The sequence below is a fragment of the Schistocerca piceifrons genome, chromosome 1 (assembly GCF_021461385.2).
Source record: "Schistocerca piceifrons isolate TAMUIC-IGC-003096 chromosome 1, iqSchPice1.1, whole genome shotgun sequence".
Classification (NCBI taxonomy): domain Eukaryota; kingdom Metazoa; phylum Arthropoda; class Insecta; order Orthoptera; family Acrididae; genus Schistocerca; species Schistocerca piceifrons.
Genome location: NC_060138.1, coordinates 1,126,474,343 through 1,126,495,475, shown reverse-complemented (window position 1 = coordinate 1,126,495,475; position 21,133 = coordinate 1,126,474,343). Strand labels below are relative to the sequence as shown.

General features: G+C 37.8%; 1 protein-coding gene across 1 annotated transcript in view; it reads right to left on the bottom strand.

Annotated features, from left to right (window-relative positions):
• Positions 1–21,133, bottom strand: part of LOC124799731 (aldehyde dehydrogenase 1A1-like) — a 49,327-nt gene that overhangs the window by 3,484 nt on the left and 24,710 nt on the right. The window contains exons 6-7 of the mRNA XM_047262942.1: positions 19,922–20,106; positions 5,159–5,323 (exon numbers count right to left, since the gene is read on the bottom strand). Of these exons, the coding sequence (XP_047118898.1) occupies positions 5,159–5,323; positions 19,922–20,106 (350 nt within the window). The remainder of the gene's footprint in view (positions 1–5,158; positions 5,324–19,921; positions 20,107–21,133) is intronic.

Here is a 21,133-nt window from a genome sequence, read left to right as displayed (position 1 = left end):
TGGCTGTATGGCAAGGACACTAATGGAATTTCTCAACCATCTGAAGAGCATACAGGAGAACATCATGTTCACAATGGAATTGGAAGAAAATGGGTGCCTACCCTTCCTCGATATCCTAATAAAGAAGAAAACGGACGGCACACTGGGACACCCCCTCTACTGAAAGAAAACACACACAGACCTGTGCCTCAATGCCACCAGCTGCCATCTTCCAGCACAATGGAAATCCAGGCTCATTACCCTTGTCCACAGAGCTCATGACATATGCGAGAAGGACAGTTTATCTACTGAAATTCAGCACCTGAAGAAAACCTTCCAGAAGAATGGCTACACTGGAACACAGATTGGATACACTCTCAAGATGAGCAAGAAGAAGGAGGACCTTAACGAAGAAGAGAACAACAAAGGTCTGGTGTTCCTCCCACACATAGATCCGCCTATGGCCAAGATTGCTAGGATACTGGAGAAGAACAAGATAAAAGCCATCTTCTGTCCTCCAGAAAAAATATAAGGAATATGCTGGGTTCAATGATGGACACCATGGGTTTAAGAACACCGGGTGTCTACAGCATTTCCTGTGAGTGTGGGAAACAATATATTGGACAGACACAGCGTTGCATCACACAATGCATCTCTGAATGTGTGAGAAGCATTCACCTCGGACAAAAGGAATAATCTGCGGTAGCAGAGCGCAGCCTCAATGAAGAACACACGTTTAAATTTGAAGAAACCAAGAGATTGTGTAGAGCCATGCAAATTCCAATCGTGCCTGATTGGATCGACTGGCGCCGAGGATGCATAGAAGCTTGTGGTCTAGCAGCTATAAAGATCCGGACGAGGCATGAACCCGACACTTAGCCTGAAGATGGCAAGTAAGAAACTTGCTGAAACATTGCCAGAGGACAACGCATTGACTCGGCTGTCAACCCGAGAGGATTTTATCATCAAGATTCGCCGAGAAAGCCTGCATTCTCATATAATAACAATCTTTATTTGCCCATTAAAACTTAAGTCATGGACATTGTCATGTTTGTACATTTGCAGAAGTGATATCATACCAAACATATAATAAATATCTATAACAAATAGCACATTAGATACTAGTACATGAATATTTTCCACCATTAATATACTACAATATACAAAAGTATTACTGCAGATAGTGGAGTTCAGAAATCATTAAGTGAGTATAAACATTTTTAGTTAACAATTAATTTAACTTTCTCTTAAATAGAGTCCCACAGAGATGCTGTATATTATTTGGAAATGCATTATAGAATTGTCTTTCAGCTCAGGTAGACTCAGTGTCATATGATAGCCAGATCTGATTCGTGCTTTGCAGTTATGAATGTCAACTTTCATTACGCTTATTTCACAATTCTTTTTTACAGACATATTTTTCTTATGAACATACAGTGAGTGCACAGTCAGTAAATTAAACTTGATGAAATAGTCCCAAAGGGACTGGTGTTTCAAGAGAAAATTCTAAGTAGTTTGTTGAAAAAAGAAATGCTAATACACTAATAAAATTCAGTCATATGGATGTATCACCAACTTCTCCTTCTGAAATTGAAAAAATTATACAGCTTTGGGGTAACTCAAAAGGTTAAGGCTTTTTGTCTTTCAAAGTGTGGAAAGAGGTTTTGCTTTTTACTAAGATGTCTAAGATCTGATGATGTAACCAAACATACTGAAAGGAAGGAAACTGATAATCTTGCACCATTGTGGAAAAATTTTGAGTTATTTCTGACAAATTTTCAAAATAACTTTACTGTGAGTAAATATCTTACAATCGGTGAACAGCTTTTTAGCACTTAGAGGATCTTGTTCATTCAGACAATGTATCCTCAATAAGCCAAACAAGTATGGACTAAAAATAATCACTTTGGTTGATGCAAAGACTGCATATACATACAATCTTGAACAATATGCAGGAAAACAACCTGAAGGCGCCATACAATTTCAAGAAAATTGCCCAAGATATTGCTCTCTGACTAGTCAAGCCATTTGAAGGCACTAACCAGAATATCACACTCAGTAACTGGTTTACAAGTTTTACACTGATGGAAATCTTGAAAAAGGAGAAAGGTGACACCTACCATCTGGTCATTGTAAGTAGATCCCTGACAGATGTAGTAGGCTGAGCACAGTAGCTTCGTATGCCTACTGCAACCAATTGCATTACACAGTTTGGTAAATGTCTCTGTAGCAAGGCCTCAGTTTTGCTGGAGTGCTATAGACTACTATTGCTTTCACAACCTACACAGACGTGACTATAGTAGGTTCCTTGAAGAAAAAAAGCAGAGGATATCTCCTGCATTTTTACCAAAGAAAATAAGGAAAGAGAAAAGTTTTATTTCTGGATTTCAACACAACTGCACTTTGATGTCTTATTGTCCAAGAAAAATAAAACTGTATTAATGGCATCAGTGAAAATGTTTGAGTGCTACTGGGTAGTCTTTATGCTGGAAACACACAATACCCTGAAACTTCCTGGCAGATTAAAACTGTGTGCCCGACCGAGATTCGAACTCAGGACCTTTGCCTTTCGCGGGCAAAGGTCCCGAGTTCGAATCTCGGTCGGGCACACAGTTTTAATCTGCCAGGAAGTTTCAAATCAGTGCACACTCCACTGCAGAGTGAAAATCTCATTCTGGACACAATACCCTGTTGCAAAGTACATATTGTGTAGTACCGAGCTTTGTGCTTTCTTAATCAGTTGAGTGGACTTGACTCTTTCTCTCAACGACAGTTTCTTCTGCACCAGTTCAGTTTTCTTCTCCTCTAATTTGCATTATATCTGCTCATCTGTGATCCCAATTATAATCTGCTGTTCTCCATCTTCTCTGTGAATTCTACAGACAGTAACTTCAAACACCAAATTTTGTCTGATGCTAGAATTTTCTTGTGGGGTTCTCTTTTCCTGTTTTGCTATATCCTTCCTGATTTGAAGATCTGGGCAATCTCTATTTATCTTGCCTCTATTTATCTTCTGGAGAGTCTCATTTACTCTGACCCATTCTGCTCATTTGTTAGATGGTTGATTCTTTTATTCCAAAAGCTAGGTCTTGTATTAACCTCTGCTTTTGATCATGCATGTGGCTCCTGACATTTAATTAGAGGAAACAGTTTTTATCTAAGTTTATAACAAAAGTTTTCTGTTTTGTAGCCATATCAATTGCAACTTGCACTTAATGTCTCAAGAATTATCTTCAGCCTCTAGAGAAAGCTTGGTATCTGCTTCCTCTCAGCCATAGTAACTTTCAATTCTTCCATTGTGTACTCGCTGTAGGTGGCACATTTGTATTTTCAGATTTGATCTGGTGATTTGGCTCTCTTCCTGACATGCTGTATCATTCTTGATCTAGGGTCCTGGATAATCTCTTGATATCCTGATTTCTGATGACATTCTCTTCTTTCTTGCTGGAAAATGAAATTGTTTGTGCCAAAATGTAGTAAATATAGACCTAAGTAGTGGAACCTCTCTCCACCATGTACTGCCTCGCTGCAGCTGTGGGGTTTTTCCAGAGAGAAGCATACGATGGAAAGAGCTCCCTGACTTGCTGCCTGCACTGACACCGAACAACTGACCTGGTCGCCCAATGAGATAATGTTTTATAGTGAGTGTTGATTGTGCTGTGCCACTTGAAGAGAACTCTTACCACGAGGTGCAGTAACAGTATTCTGGACACGTACTTGTGCAGAGAAGATGACACCAGTGTGTCTGTTCCACATGATTCGATGAACAATGATTGCTGGCATCTGCAAAACCTTATTGACTGCTAGTGGCAGAGCATTACATTTTTTTTTCGTACAAACTAATTTGATATTGATGTTTTCGCACTACCGCCAACAGTTTCATGGGATCAATAGGCTACTACTGCATCACGGAATTCTTAGTAACAATATCGCTGAGAGTGTGCCACATATTGCCTCACTGCCATAGACTACCACATTTGTGTCTGCAAATTTTGTTTCTATTTTTTGTTGCCTTCTGCATTGTTGTCATGATCATATGGGTACTAACGGTATGTGCACCTCATCCATATGGAGTTGCCATTGTGGCTTACACCCAGCACCTCACCTATAGTGACATGATGCACACTTAGATTAAACAATTCCATTCAAGGTATACTTGTGAACCCTTTATTTTTTATTCCTTGTATTTGCTTAGGTACAGAATTGCTGTATGTAATTTTGAGACTTATAATTCATTACTTTCCAATCATTGTGTCCTTCAGTTCAGGGGGGCTACCATGTTCTATAAAAAAAAGCACTCTGTCTTCAGGCCACGAGTGGCCTACCAGGACCATCCGACTGCCATGTCATCCTCAGTGGAGAATACGGATAGGAGGGGTCTGGGTCAGAATACTGCTCTCCCGGTCATTATGATGGTATTCTGGACCGAAGCCACTACTATTCAGTCGAGTAGCTCCTCAATTGGCATCACGAGGCTGACTGCACCCCGAAAAATGGCAACAGCGCATGGTGGCCTGGATGGTCACCCATACAAGTGTTGACCATGCCCGACAGCACTTAACTTCGGTGATCTCATGGGAACCAGTGTAGCCACTGCAGCAAGGCCATTGCCGCTACCATGTTCTGTAGGAATTATTTCCCCTGTGTCCATTTTTATTGCTATATAATTTTAGTGTGTTATTGTTCTCCTGTTAATTTTTATTTTAATAATGTTCTGTTCCAATAAAGGAACCCAAAATCTGAAAAAAGCACTTTCTGTGTCCTGTTTGTTTTTTGTCCCACTCATACCATTATGCCCCATAGGCAGGTTATGTCTGCAAGGTTAGTCTGGAATGCCTTGCCCACAATACATAGAGTCCTTTTTGTGTTGTCAAATGTGTATGTTGTAGCTATGAGGAGTAGAATGGTTGTTCATATAACAAACATAGCTTAGCATTGTTAGTACTATCATTTCCAAAGACATGACATGTTCTCTCTTAATCAACCAGCATGCAGATTTTCAGACATAAACAGCGAAAATTAATTCCAGATTATGAATATGGGAATAGTTTACATACTTAACGTAAGTGAGATAAGCTGTGAATTGCTGTATGACTGTCAAATAAATTTCCAACAAACAAATAAATTAAAAAATTGGCAAAATCCCATTAAATTAAAGTAATGAATGCATATTAATCACCTCTTCACGTGCAATTTTCATATCATCAGTAACATTTGAAAAAACAGTAGGTTTTACAAAGTAGCCCTTGTCACCAAAACGATCACCACCACACTCAAGGTGAGCTCCTTGCTCCTTCCCAGATTTTATATAATCCATAACTTTTTTGAAACTGTCCTCGTCAATCTGAAAAGAAATAAAACGTGTTGTATTTTAATATATTTCAGTTTTAATATATATTCTACAGGTTGTCTCAAACCTGTAGGTCCAAAATTATGTAGGTGGTGGAGAGTCCTAAACTAAGTATATTTTAGTTGAGGTACTAACAGTCAAAAATGAAATTTCAAATGGAATGAGATCTTGTTTGAGCAATATGTGTGAGGCATATATTTTTAAACTGTGTATATTTCATAACAAAAAACTTTCTGCCACATCATACTGGTGGTGCTACCTTGAAAACTGATATGCTCATCTGTGATGTATTGGTGATATTGCTTAACATTTACAGACCATGGTCAGTTGCCAAAGATGGAGCATTATTTACTGAAAGAACTTGCAGACATTGAGGTACTGTATGGTGCTGTAGGATAAATAAATAAATACAGTACTCAGAAAGCTAAACTGATGTACTGGGAAATGTTTCATGACAGATATAATATTAATTGGAAGAATTTCATCACAGTAGGTAGAAACTTATGAGAAACTGGCTTGTTAAAAATAGAGGGCTGCCTAAAGTTATTGAAAAAACATTGATTACACAGTAGAATGAGAGAAAATTGTATGGGAGAAGATTTATCAATACTAAGCAAACAATGTCAATCAGGAACATATGAGTCCAGATAATAATTACAAACAACAACAGCCGTGCACTGTAAATTTTTCGCGCATGTCGCATCCTAAACAAAGAAATGTGATTAAAAAATCAGTCGACTGGCCTCAAATGCGCAAAAAAGAACAAAAAGTGTTGATTTTTGCCGATAATCATGGACATCAGATAGCAGAAAAGGTAGCAGATACACAAACTAACGCAAGTGTCCAAGCCTTTGTCAAACCAGGAGCAGGCATTGCAGAAGTGACAAAAACAGTGGTAAAATCGTGTGAAAACCTTAACCCAAAAGACTGTGTCGTAATTTTTGCAGGTGCGAATGATGTTGCCAGAGATAAAGGTAGTGAACTCATCACTGTTCTTGAAAGTGTGCTACCCAAATTAAGCAACACAAATGTAGCTGTTGTAAATCAACCACACAGATACGACCTTCCTCCTTGGTCATGTGTAAATAAGTTAATAGAAAGAGTAAACAAAGAGATAGATACTGCATGCAAAAAGTTTCTGTACGTGAACTTAATAAATGTAAGCACGTTAGACAGGTCCATGCACACCAGCCATGGCCTTCATTTAAATCACATTGGGAAACAATTTTTGGTTGAAGAAATCTGTCGTCTAGTAAATTGGAATCACAATAGGCCTAATATAGAAGCAGTCCAAAGTACTTTGGACAAATGGGTCATAAAGAAAGATGCAATGTCTTATAAAAAGGGTGAAAGGCATTTTTTAGGGAAGTAGACTGTAACACAAATAAATGTGATGCAGAATTAAATTGCAAATATAGACTGAAGATTGTACACCAGAATGTACAGTCATTAACAAACAAAGTTGATGAAATAAATATATTCCTCAATAGTGAATGGAAAGATGTTTCAGTGTTATGTTTTTGTGAGCATTGGTTACAAAATGAGTATTTTCAGTACTTAAAAATATTACATTTTAACCTTGCAAACTGCTTTTGTAGAATGGAATCAAAACATGGGGGAACTTGTATATATGTAAAAGAAAATGTAGATTATAAGAGTATAACATCTGTTTGCAAACTTGGTTGTGAAAGAGACTTTGAAATCTCAGCTGTAGAGTTAATGTCTGAAAACACTATTATTTTATGTGTGTATAGATCTCCTGTTAGCAACATAAGTGTTTTTTTCAAAAAATTGGACCTTGCTTTAGGCAAACTTAAGACAACTGGGAAAACAGTGGTACTATGTGGTGATTTTAATATTGACTTTCTGAGCCATAGCCCTCACAGGGAAACGTTTTTAAATATTATAAAAGCCTACAATCTTTGTCTTACTGTTAGCTCTCCAACACATGTAACTGAAACTAGTGTCACTCTCCTTGATCAGGTATGTGTAAACATGGACAAGTGTACATCAGAAAACTTTGATACCGGCTATAGTGACCACCTTTCACAATTACTGACCATACCTGTAAATCACACTTCGACCAGTATAGAAAATGTTATCCATAAAAGGATTTATAGTGGGAAAAATATTGAATGCTTCCAGTACCTAATCAGTGAACAATCTTGGAGAGAAGTATATGATACCTCTAATACTAACGAAAAGTTGGAACATTTTTTGAACATATTCAAGCATAACTTTGACATAGCTTTTCCACAAAGGAAAGTTATTTCCAAGAGCACAGATAGATTCAGAAACTGGATTACATCAGGCATCAGAGTATCTTGTAAAAGGAAGCGGGAACTTTTTCTGCAGTCAAAAACTAACAGCAGTCCAGAATTTATTAATTATTTCAAAAAATACAAGCTAGTTTTGAAACGCATCATAAAGGAGGCAAAAATTAAGGAAAATGACAAATATATTATGAAGTCATCCAATAAAACTAAGTCCATGTGGAAAGCTGTGCAGGATCTTACTGGGAAGAAGACAACTCACAAAAATATTGTGATATCACATGATGGCAAGAATGTCACTGACCCTAGGGAAGTTGCAAATAGTTTCAATTCTTACTATGCAACTGTTGCTGGGAAATTAGTGAAGGAAAAATTTGGAAATTCACCTAATACAACATGGAAAGAACTTTCATCTATTGAAATAAATAATATATCCATGTTCCTCAGTCCAGTAAGCCCAACAGAGCTCCTAAATACCATTAATTCACTGAAGAGTAAGTACTCAACTGGTATTGATGATATTCCAGATTATATTATAAAAATAACAGCAAGACAAATACTTTCACCTTTATTGGACATATGCAATTCATCCTTATCATGTGGTGTCTTCCCTCAGCAACTGAAAATGGCAAAAGTAATACCCCTATATAAAAAAGGTGATCATCAATGTATGGGTAACTATAGGCCTGTGTCTCTATTGTCAGGGTTTTCGAAAATTATTGAAAAAGTGTTCCTTTCAAAACTAATTACATTCTTCGACAAGAATAATATTATTTCTGGGTGTCAACATGGCTTCAGACCACAGAGATCAATTGAAACTGCCACTTTCAATCTGATAAACCATGTCGTAAATGCAGTGGACAACCACAGAAATATCTCAGGTTTATTCTTGGACCTAACAAAAGCTTTTGATGTGATTGATCATTCTATACTCCTGAGGAAGCTCGAATGGTATGGTGTAAGAGGTGTGCCAAATCAGTGGATCAAATCATATTTGGAATATCGTTCTCAGGTAACTGAAATTAAGTACACAGAAGGAAATGAACTCCAGGTACACGTTTCAGAACCATGTGGACTAACTCATGGTGTTCCACAGGGCTCCATTTTAGGTCCCTTTCTGTTTTTGGTCTAGATTAATGATTTTCCATCACACGTTAGGAATTCTGAACCAGTACTGTTTGCAGATGACACCAGTCTATTGATTGAAGGGAATAATGAAGAAAATTTTACTGCATCTGCAAAAGATATTACAAAAGGAGTGTCTGAATGGTTTACCAGAAACAGGCTAATAGTTAATCCCCAAAAAACTGTACTAATGAATTTCCACACTGATCAAAATAAAAATCCGGCACAACCTGTAATATGTATAGATAACCAAAACATTAGTTCTGTCAATGAAACTAAATTTCTTGGGATTCATATCCAGGAAAATCTTAAATGGAACACTCATATCACAGCCCTAAATTCAAAACTAGCAAAAATGAGCTATGTGGTAAGAATTCTCTGCAACAGTACTAGTGCAGCAACAGTTGGGGCTGTATACTTTGCTCGTGTACATTCAATACTGAAGTACGGTATCATTTTCTGGGGAAATGTACATCAGGCCATAACAGTTTTCAGGAAACAAAAGGCAATTATAAGAATAATGAAACAAGTGAGTAGCAGAAAATCATGCAAACCTTTCTTTAAAGATCTAAAGATCCTACCCCTTCCCTGCATTTATATACTGGAAATAGTCACGCATGTCAAAAAAAGCATACTGAGAAAAGAAAACCTTTTTCCTCAAAACAAAAGTGTCCATGATTACAGTACCAGGTCAGACAGTGACATACACATCAATCATTGTAACACCACATTATGCCAAAAAGGTGTATATCATGCAGGAACAAAACTTTACAACAGATTACCAAGACATATAAAATCTCTTACTGAACTACAAAGCTTTAAAAAGTCTGTGACATCCTACCTTCTGAAAAACTGCTACTATTCAGTCTCACAGTATCTTATGCAAGAAAAAATGTAATTTGTATCTTTAATTGTAGAAATAAGTTATAAATATACAGTATTTCAAAAATTTGTAATTATTAACTTTATAGATCCAATTTGTCATAAAAATTTATAAAATTTATGTTTGATATTTGAAAATCCAATAGCCAAAAAATGTTTTCTGTCCAATATCCTGTGTACAATATATGTACTTAAAAAGAGATTTATATGGACAAATAAATAAAAAAATAAATAAATAAATAAGCACTTTTCAGCTACCCTGTAAAATGTACACAGTGTTGTAACATGCAAATGAAAAGATATGCAAATGGTACACAAAATGGAATAAATTCTAATTAATAAAGCAGCAAAAAATTAACATTTATTATTATTATTATTATTATTATGCACAAATCATCAGTACAACAGTCACGGGACTGATCTGACTGGGCATAGACATGACTTGGTAATTGTGCATATAGGTGGAAGATCAACCACTTAATCCTACCACATGATAGAATTGTTGACAAGTTCAAGTGTGGGCAGCTGACATGATGATGTTGCAACCTGTTGATCTCCCAGCAAGTCTCTTATGGTGTTGTATGACTATCCAAACAAAACTGAGATAAGTAATGTAATAAAAATGCCCTTAGGAAATTTGCATGTTAACTTAAAATTGAGTAGACAAATAAATTACAGTGACACGTGTCTCTCCATATGCCAAAAGATTGTCCAGTCAGTCACAAAAAACAGTTTGTAACTAAAAGAATAATGTAAATGACAACATAAATAGACTAAACTGCCTGCTAGCACATATAAAATGGTTTGAAAATAATAGCTTTTCAAATAATAGCTTTGCTGCTGGCTTCAGTTACTGCTTTGATACCACATGCCCAGTTGTAATCACAAAAAAGGAACAAACAAAAAATATAAACAAAAATATTTGGGTAAATAGTAGTGTCACTGAAGCTAGGGAAAAATTAAAACTACTCCACAGTGCAATGCTGAATAATAGAGAGATTCCTGAGCTAAAGGAAGCCATCAAAATATATAAAGGACACACTAAGGACTAACACAGACCAGGAGCAACTATGTTGCAAATAAGCTTCAAAACTCACACAACGTAACTGCTGGAATTTAGGCAGTCATAAACAGTTTTAGAACCTGCAGTGACAAATCCTGTATGGACTTTACTATTAACTACAATGGCATGCTCATAAAAGACCAACTGGAAATTGTAAATATTTTTAATGAATATTTTTCTTCCATAGGGGAAGCCCTAAATGACAAACATAAAAACATGCACTATAGTTTTAAGGGTAATACATGTGACCATAGTATATATCTAGCCCCCACAAACTGTGCAGAAATAATGGGCATCATTAGTTCTCTAAAACCCTCTAATTCCGCTGGGAATGATGGCCTAAATATTAATGTTTTAAAAGCCTGTAGCCAAAATGTCTCTGTACCTCTGTCTGTAGCAGTCAACAATATAATAGAATCAGGCACCTTTCCAGTCAGTACAGGTAACACCCATTTTTAAGAAAGGTGACAACAACAAAATAGAAAACTACAGACCAGTCTCAATCCTTCCTGTCTTTTCCAAAATAGTTGAGAAAGTTATACACAACAGGATTATAAACTTTCTTAACAAACACAACCTGATGTCTGAAAATCAAAATGGATTCCTAAAAGGTAAATCAACTAGCACTGCAGCTGCTCAACTAATTGAAGAGGGTGTTAGGGGGTATCGAAAGCAAGGAAAATGTGGCAGGTGTATACCTAGACCTGGAAAAAGCCTTTGATTGTGTGAATGATGACATCCTATTAGACAAGCTATGGAACATGGGCATTAGAGGCACTGCTTATGACCTAATAAAGTGTTATACGAGCAATAGAAAACGGTTTGTTCTGCTTAAAATGGAAAGTGGTGTCTACAAATCATAGATCACTTGCATAAAATATGGCGTGCCCTAGGGCTTGGTGTTGGGCCCCCTTCTGTTCTTGATCTATGTAAATGATATTAAATACTGTACTATGAATTACAGAATTGTTCTGTATGCCGATGACACGTCCATTGTGTGTAAAAAGGAATCATGTAATGAACCAGAGGCTGAGTGTAATAATGTGACAAAAGAAATTGTTCAGTTTTTTAATGAAAGCCACTTAAATGTAAGCACCAGTAAAACATGTTTGATGGAGTTTAACAAAAGTAGTTTGAATAATGAAATTAAATTATACATTGGCAACAAATTGGTAAAGAAAGAGTCTAGTACAAAATTCCTTGGCTTAACAATCCAAAGCAACCTGAAATGGTACACACATATTAACTCTCTAGCAACTAAGTTGTCAAAAAAATATATTTGCAATCAGTACTATTAGCAAGTTCTGTAAGGACACTGTAGTCCTAAAGACTGCATACCATGCTCTTTTCTCCTCTCACTTGAACTACAGTATTGAAATTTGGGGGGCAACAACCAAAGCTAATCTGGATAAGCTACTCATTCTTCAAAAAAGGGGTGTGAGAATAATCTGTGGAGCAAAATATAGGGAATCTTATTGCAACTTGTTTCCAAAAACAGAGGTGTTAGCTGTTATAAACACATACATTCTAAAAGCCATATTGCTTGTGAAAAGACTGCGCCCAAACACTTATTCATATTTCCACCAGTACAATACTAGAAATAAAGATTTTACATTGGCAACCACAGAACAGCACATTACGAAAAGGGGCCTCAGTACACAGGTATAAAATTAGCTAATGCACTGCCTAGTGCAGTTGTGGCTCTTCCTACAGTTACACTGAAACATCAGCTTACGAAATTTTTAGTAAAACAGCCTTTCTACACGTTACAAGAGTACCATACTTATATGAAGAACAACAAATGCTTTGTGAAATTATGTGAATAGAAATCAGTAAACATCTTATTGTAATTTTGTTGTAAATTACTGACGTATTCAGAAGAATATGTCTTGTGTATTGTACAAATAACTTTAATCATTACTGTTTCTTTGTCCATGTGCAGTGTACCATTCAATGTTGAATAAAGCTATTATTATTATTATTATTATTTAGACATTGAAGTTTTGCTAAATACTACACTTCATTTTGTCAGTGTTCAGTGTCTCTCAGAACACTGGTTAAGGCAGATTCGATTGCTTCATTTTTTGTGCCAGGCTATACACTGGCAAAGTACTTCTGTAGAAGAAATCACAAAAATGGAGGTGCTGCTATTTTAACTAAAACTGGATTGAAATACGAAACTGTTGACAGTTTTTCAGTACCTCAATGAAGAAAGAGCCTTTGAAGCTACAGTCATTGAAATTAGCAGTGCAGATACAGTTGTCATGTGTATCTGTCACTCTACAAATGGGAACTTTGAGTCATCTCTCAATAAACATGAAATATTACTAAATGGGATACATGTAGACAAAAAATCAACAGCAGTGTGTGGGAATTTCAACACTGACATTCTTGAAACAAGTGGGAGAAAACAACTATTGCTCAACCTAACAGATACTTTCAATATGAAATAAATGCTAACAATTCAAACAAGAATTACAAAAACTACTGCTGCTACTACGAAATATTTGTAAACAGAACCTATACTGCAGAATGCATAAATACAAATTTTAGTGATCATGAAGCCCAAGTGATAACACTCACAGGCTATTTACTGCCCAACCAAAACCATAAACCAACTGTGACTGCAAGAATATCCAACACACCGAGCATAGAAACATTGAGTCGCTTATTAACAACAGAAAGATGGGAACAAGTATCACAAAACGTTTAAAAAGTTCTCTGATATTTTCAATTATTCTTTTAAAATGGTGTTTCCTCTCAAAACATGGGTGACAAGGAACACAAGTCTCAAAGACATGGATAGAGAGGCATAAAAATCTCAAGCAACACAAAAAGAGAATTGCGCAACTACAGAAAAAGCCGTAACATATTGCCTCCCTTGAACAGTTATATTACAAGATAATTCAGATATATAGAAAAGTCACAAATCAGACAAAACAATGGCTAATGGTAAGTTTATATCAGAGTCATAAAATAAAAGCAAAGCAGTCTGGAAAGTAATAAAGCAAGAAAGAACTAGTAACAAGAAATATCATCCTGAACTGTGAGAAAAAGGGTATTACTGACTCTCAATAGATTGCAAATCTCTTCAGGCCGTACTGTGCAGACAGCACAAAAAAATCAATTATCTCTTCAAATAGCCACTGGAACAAAGTAAATTCTTGCCTCCACACAATCTATCTTTATGAAACAACTCAAAATGAATCATTCACCTCGGAAATTGGTGGTATTCCAGACTTCATTATAGATCAACTCATTCTTTTCAATGAGAACCTTTCCTAATTGTATTAAAGTTGAAAAAATGGTAACTACTCATAAAAAATGGCAAAGCAAATTTAGAAATATATAGATCTGTCTCTTTATTACTGGGTCTTCAGGTCACTGAAGGAATCGTGGAACATGGTTTCCACAAAAATAAATCTACTACAAATTCCATCTACAGTATTTTACAAAATGCTTTAGAATCAATGGACAAAATGTTGCTAGTATTTTCTTAGCTCTAAACAAAGCTTTTGACATCTTGAAGACAAAATCCTGTTGGAACAGCCCCAAAAGTATGGCATTAGAGGCACTGCATTGAAATGGTTCTCCTCCTCATTCTTAACAAATGGGAAACAGAAATGATTAATAAAACATTAACTAAATGTTAGAATTATAACATATTTTTCAGATGCAAGAAAAATAAAAAGTGGAGTCCCTCAAGGATCCTCTCTTGAGCGTATACTTTTCCTTCTGTACATAATCGACCTAGGTCTAAGCACTGAATAACAAATAAATATCTTGTTTGTAGATAACACTGGAATCCTTCATACAGGGGAAACCACAATACAACAACAAGCAAACATAAATAAAGCTACAGATCAGCTAAATGACTGGTTTGATGGAAATATGCTAATAGTAAATACATCAAAAACAACTTTTCTAAACTTCTGTTTAAAGTGTGAAGCCTTCAACACCTTTGTGACAATAAGAACAAGTAGAATTACACCCTCAATGGAAACAAACATTTTAGGTTAATGGCTTCAACATAATTTTAAATGTGTGTGTGTGTGTGTGTGTGTGTGTGTGTGTGTGTGTGTGTGTGTGTGTGTGTGTGTGTGTGTTCCTCATTTTCACTGTTTTATAAATCCTTAAGGTCATTCTTAGTAGATCACTGCATCTATTCAGTTGCAGAACTTTTAAATCATGTGAAGAAGTACAGCAGATTTGAAACAAAAATGTGCAAAAACTGCTAGATCTGATACAATTAATTTATTGAACTACTACAGTGTATTTTGATGTTAGATGTAACTTGTGTGTGTGGGAGGGGGTATGGGGGGGGGGGGGGGGGGGGGGACGGACATGCACAAATGATGACATCCTACAATCTGTAAAAATTTTCTGGATGAATAAATAATTTGAATTTGACAGCCAGTAGTTCTTTTCTTCATGTACCATGGCTTTAGGGTGTAGTAAGTAGACTACAGAGCAGTGTCCACATTAGATAAGGTCATATGAAGGGAACACAGTTATATGCTTAAAGATTCAAGCATTGAACCACAAGAAGGACAATCTGACATGAACTGGTAAAACAAGAATATCACAAAGTGATAATAGCAATCAGAATGAATGCAGTGATCAGAGCCAGTGTCAGAAAACTGAGAAGAAAATAGCGTGTATGTATGATTCTTTGCTAAATTACTTCAATATGTAGTCCTTAGGACTGCAATACAAACTGTATCTTATCTTGTAAATACCTAACCATTTCGAATATCCTTGTATATATTCTATTCATGTAGGATTTGAAGGACTAAATAAATAAATAAATGGCATGCCTCCAGAGGGCAAAGTCAGAATGCTCTGTGCAAAAGATGCAAATCACTTAGCATGATGTGTGAAAATCTCATGAAAAGATTGACATTGTCTCCCCAATCACCTCAAAATGAACTCCCAAAGACCTCAGAATGCTCTCTGAATGATACGCGTATGTCTTCTGAATTGTTAAAACGGCTTTGAATGTGAAATCACAATCACTTATAATGCTTCTGCTTGCCAGCTTTCTTCTTCTTATACCTGCTTGGCCCTTCAGGGTTTTTACTTCCCTGTCATATCATTGTGTCATGGATGGCTTAGTTTGCAGTGTCATGCAATGAACAATTGATACTGGGCCGTCACACCAACTAGTCTTTCTTACAGGATACCAAACTTCCTGAAAAGTCCCTGGATAGTAGCTGACATACAACAAGGGAATTCAAGTGATGTTCTCTTGCCATCTCCTGTTGCAGCTCCACCGCTGTTTGCGGCCAGTTCCCTAATGGTTTAGAAGTTGGATTTTCTTGGAGAAAACCACTGAGATTGCCTCCTGTATTCCTGCACCACTAAGAAGGTTGCAAATTAACAAAAGGTTTGATTGTTTGTAATGGTATGGTTTATAGGCCTCCTGCTCAAGCGTATTAGGTTCTCAGAACTTAGTGGTGCCCCTCAGCCGTCAGTCAGTCAGTCTTTAAACGGGACCCACCTTCCAGAGCGAGGCATGACACTTGAAATATGCACCTCTACAACAACTGTGGCCTTAGGGAAGCCTCATGATATCTAACTGGGGCTTAACTGGAATCCTTTTGTCTAGAACATCAAACTGCAAGTATTATAACACCAAAGGACACCATGCAAATATTGGCAGAGATACTTTGCTATCATACCGTGGTCTGGAACTGTATAAGATCAAGTGATATCATCTTATTTGCTGCCACCCTCTTTGGATAGAGTATAGTTATTTATTTATTTATCACCTGTATTATCACATTCATAATACTGCAGTTGTCAAAGTACAGAACTGGATAAAATATTACATATTTACATCATATACAAAATCTTATCATTGGTATCAACACATCTTTATAACAAAAAATTATTCTGCTTAGGTACATACAGATAGAACAAAAACTTGTGGAACCCCTTGGTTGAATTTACTAAAACTATTAAATACCAGTATTTTAGTTAACTAGGCGTAGTAACATACAGCACAAAAGTGAGGTGCATAATTACATACATACATGGATGAAATAAGTTTGGTTTTATCTAGGTATGGTTAATAATCATGAATTTTTGTTCAGAGAGTTGTGAAGTAGACTACAGATTTGAGCAAAATTCCAGGTATTTGTTAATGCTGTAGAAGCTGTTGTTTATTGGTGGATTTTTTAGTTCTTTTTTGAATGTGTTACTGTTTGGTATTTTTTTATGATATCTGGCAATGCACTGTACAGAATTTTTTGTTTGTAAACAGCACTGTCCTGATATATTGATTTTCTGTGCACATCCCCATAATAGTCATCCCTGTTCCTTCTTTGATAATTGTGGATCTCACTATTCGAAGCTGAAACTTGATGGTTTTTAATGAAGCATATGCCTTCAAATATAAATATACACTCCTGGAAATGGAAAAAAGAACACATTGACACCGGTGTGTCAGACCCACCATACTTGCTCCGGACACTGCGAGAGGGCTGTACAAGCAATGATCACACGCACGGCACAGCGGACACACCAGGAACCGCAGTGTTGGCCGTCGAATGGCGCTAGCTGCGCAGCATTTGTGCGCCGCCGCCGTCAGTGTCAGCCAGTTTGCCGTGGCATACGGAGCTCCATCGCAGTCTTTAACACTGGTAGCATGCCGCGACAGCGTGGACGTGAACCGTATGTGTAGTTGACGGACTTTGAGCGAGGGCGTATAGTGGGCATGCGGGAGGCCGGGTGGACGTACCGCCGAATTGCTCAACACGTGGGGCGTGAGGTCTCCACAGTACATCGATGTTGTTGCCAGTGGTCGGCGGAAGGTGCACGTGCCCGTCGACCTGGGACCGGACCGCAGTGACGCACGGATGCACGCCAAGACCGTAGGATCCTACGCAGTGCCGTAGGGGACCGCACCGCCACTTCCCAGCAAATTAGGGACACTGTTGCTCCTGGGGTATCGGCGAGGACCATTCGCAACCGTCTCCATGAAGCTGGGCTACGGTCCCGCACACCGTTAGGCCGTCTTCTGCTCACGCCCCAACATCGTGCAGCCCGCCTCCAGTGGTGTCGCGACAGGCGTGAATGGAGGGACGAATGGAGATGTGTCGTCTTCAGCGATGAGAGTCGCTTCTGCCTTGGTGCCAATGATGGTCGTATGCGTGTTTGGCGCCGTGCAGGTGAGCGTCACAATCAGGACTGCGTACGACCGAGGCACACAGGGCCAACACCCGGCATCATGGTGTGGGGAGCGATCTCCTACACTGGCCGTATAACACTGGTGATCGTCGAGAGGACACTGAATAGTGCACGGTACATCCAAACCGTCATCGAACCCATCGTTCTACCATTCCTAGACCGGCAAGGGAACTTGCTGTTCCAACAGGACAATGCACGTCCGCATGTATCCCGTGCCACCCAACGTGCTCTAGAAGGTGTAAGTCAACTACCCTGGCCAGCAAGATCTCCGGATCTGTTCCCCATTGAGCATGTTTGGGACTGGATGAAGCGTCGTCTCACGCGGTCTGCACGTCCAGCACGAACGCTGGTCCAACTGAGGCGCCAGGTGGAAATGGCATGGCAAGCCGTTCCACAGGACTACATCCAGCATCTCTACAATCGTCTCCATGGGAGAATAGCAGCCTGCATTGCTGCAAAAGGTGGATATACACTGTACTAGTGCCGACATTGTGCATGCTCTGTTGCCTGTGTCTATGTGCCTGTGGTTCTGTCAGTGTGATCATGTGATGTATCTGACCCCAGGAATGTGTCAATAAAGTTTCCCCTTCCTGGGACAATGAATTCACGGTGTTCTTATTTCAATTTCCTGGAGTGTAGATAATAAAGTCATGATTTTTAATTCCTTAAAGATACCTGGTGCTCTGTAAGCAACATGACTTGTTAATCTGAAAGCTTTCTTTTGGAGCTTAAGAGAATGCTTTGCAAAAGAGGTATTTCCCCAGAACACTATTTCATACTTCAGTAGACTATGCACGTGTGCGTAATAAGCACTTAACACTGTTTCGGTTTTGTAGCAATCTTTAAACACTCTTAATATGTAACAGTACTTGCTTAATTTTTTGTTAAGAATTTCTACATGTTTTTCCCATCTTTGATGCTCATTCTTTTGCTGAATGTGGCTATTCAATAATTTGAATTATACATTGGTCATAGTTTTGTTCCTTATATGGTTGAAGTTCATCCATACAGTTTTCTTGTCATTGACAACTAGACAGTTACCTTTAAACCATTTTTCTGCCACTTCTGCTGTTTTGTTGATTTTTTGGAGCATCTCATAATCATTCTTCCCTTTTATAAAGAAGCTGGTACCATCAGCAAATAATATGGTATCAGCTGTTGATAACTGTTGAGGTAGGTTATTAATAAAAATCAAGAATAACAATGGTCCCAATACCGAGCCCTGAGGCACGCCATAATTAACTTTTTTATATTCATAATGGTACATATTTCCATCCCGAGAAATTTGTACTCTTTGTTTCCTATCAGTTAAATATGACTTGAACCACTTGTAGGAAATACCACGGACACCATAATTATACAATTTTAACAGCAGTTGATTATTATTTATAAGATCAAACGCTTTGGAAAGATCCCGAAACAACCCACAGATCAGTGATTATCTGGTATATTCTAGCAAAGTTTTTGAAGACAGTATGTCTTGTTTTTTATGGAAGGATGTAGTATCAACATGTTGGAACATATTATGATACTGTCATTTTTGACTTGAAAGGGGAAGTTGTGTTCCATAGCCAGCAAGATCACTGGATCACTCCTATAATTTTTCCCCCTACCCTGATACATGAAATCGTTTGTGAATGAAACCCCTGTAGAAAATGTATTGACAGTGGTTGTTGTTGTCCTAGCTACCTGCTTTATTGGACAATGGACAGCAGAGTCATTTGAGAGAAAGGGACAAATTTTGCGTGTCATGCATTCAGACTGGCAGTCATCAGCCTGGCTAGATGCTATGAGTTTAAGTTGTTGTCATAAGGTGTACGCCGTTTATGTCAATAAAAGCTAAATATTTGTTTCCAGTCATTACTTCTCATGTAGTACTCAGTTTACAATCCTCAATCACTGCTATAGTTTTGCCCCTGAAGTTTTGAGACACCCTGTATATATGAATGGATGAGCTGTATGATTTAAATCACCACACGCAAACAGCTGGATGTTTTACTATATCTATGACAAATTACAAATGCTTAATTGATATTTTATTATAATATTATAGTTTACCTGTGGTCCATGCTGCACACTATTATCAAATGGATCACCAATTTTTCTAGCCTCTGCTTTAATTTTTGATTTTTGTACAAATTCATCATACAACTTTTCGTGAACATAAGTTCTTGAACCAGCACAGCAAATCTGCCCTTGATGCATGAATATTCCATCATGAGCTATCTGCACAGCTTCATCAACTGTAACAAAATTTGATGTATATTAACTACGTTTACCAAAATATTTTTCTTGTGAAAGAAGTAATTTCAGAAACAGTAGTTCCTAGGGTGTCATTGAGGTCATTGGAAGCCACAGGACTTTGTTTTGAATTTAAAAGAAGGTGGAACTGTGACTACTAATTAATAAAGAATAATGTAGTAGATTTTTCATGTCTCTTGTTACTTATTATTTTAACACAACAGTCAGTCAAAATTTTCTGACCCGCTCCTTGATAGTGTGTCGGTCCAGCTTCAGAATGCAATACAGCAGCAATTCTGCATGGCATGGATTTGACAAATAGATGGTAGTTTTCCAGAGGTATGTGGCACAAGTTCCTGTATATTAAGGGCTGAACTGAAACTGGCAGAATAAAACTGTGTGCCAGACAGAAGCTTCAGCTCAGGACCTTTGCCTTACATAGGTAAGTGCTCTGCTGACTGAGCTACCCAAGTATGTCTTGTGACCCATACTCACAACTTCACTTCCACCAGTACCTGCTGTGAGGACAGGTCTTGAGTCATGCTTGGCTAGCTCAGCCAGTAGGGCACTTACTCATGTAAAGCAAAGGTCCCAAGTTTGAGTCTCAGTCCGGAACACAGATGTAATCTGCCAGAAAATTTCATATCAGTGCACACTCCACTACCAAATGAAAATATCATTCTAGGGGCTGAAGGTTTGGGGGCATAGTGCTGGCACCTGATGCGTCCCAGATGTGTTCTATTGGGTTCAGATCAGGCAACACTGGTGACCAAGATATCAACTTGAGTTCATTATCGAGCTCCTCAAAACAATGTAGCATGATTCTGGTCTTGTGACACAGACGATTATCATGTGGGAAGATCCCATTGCCATTGTAGAAGACATCAAGCATGATGGGATGCAGGTGGTCTGCAATAATATTCATGCAATCCACAGCTTCCATGGTGCCTTTAATTACTTACACAGGTCCTATGGAAGCCCAGGTGAATGTTCCCAAAGCATAATACTGCCCTCCATAGCGTGACACAT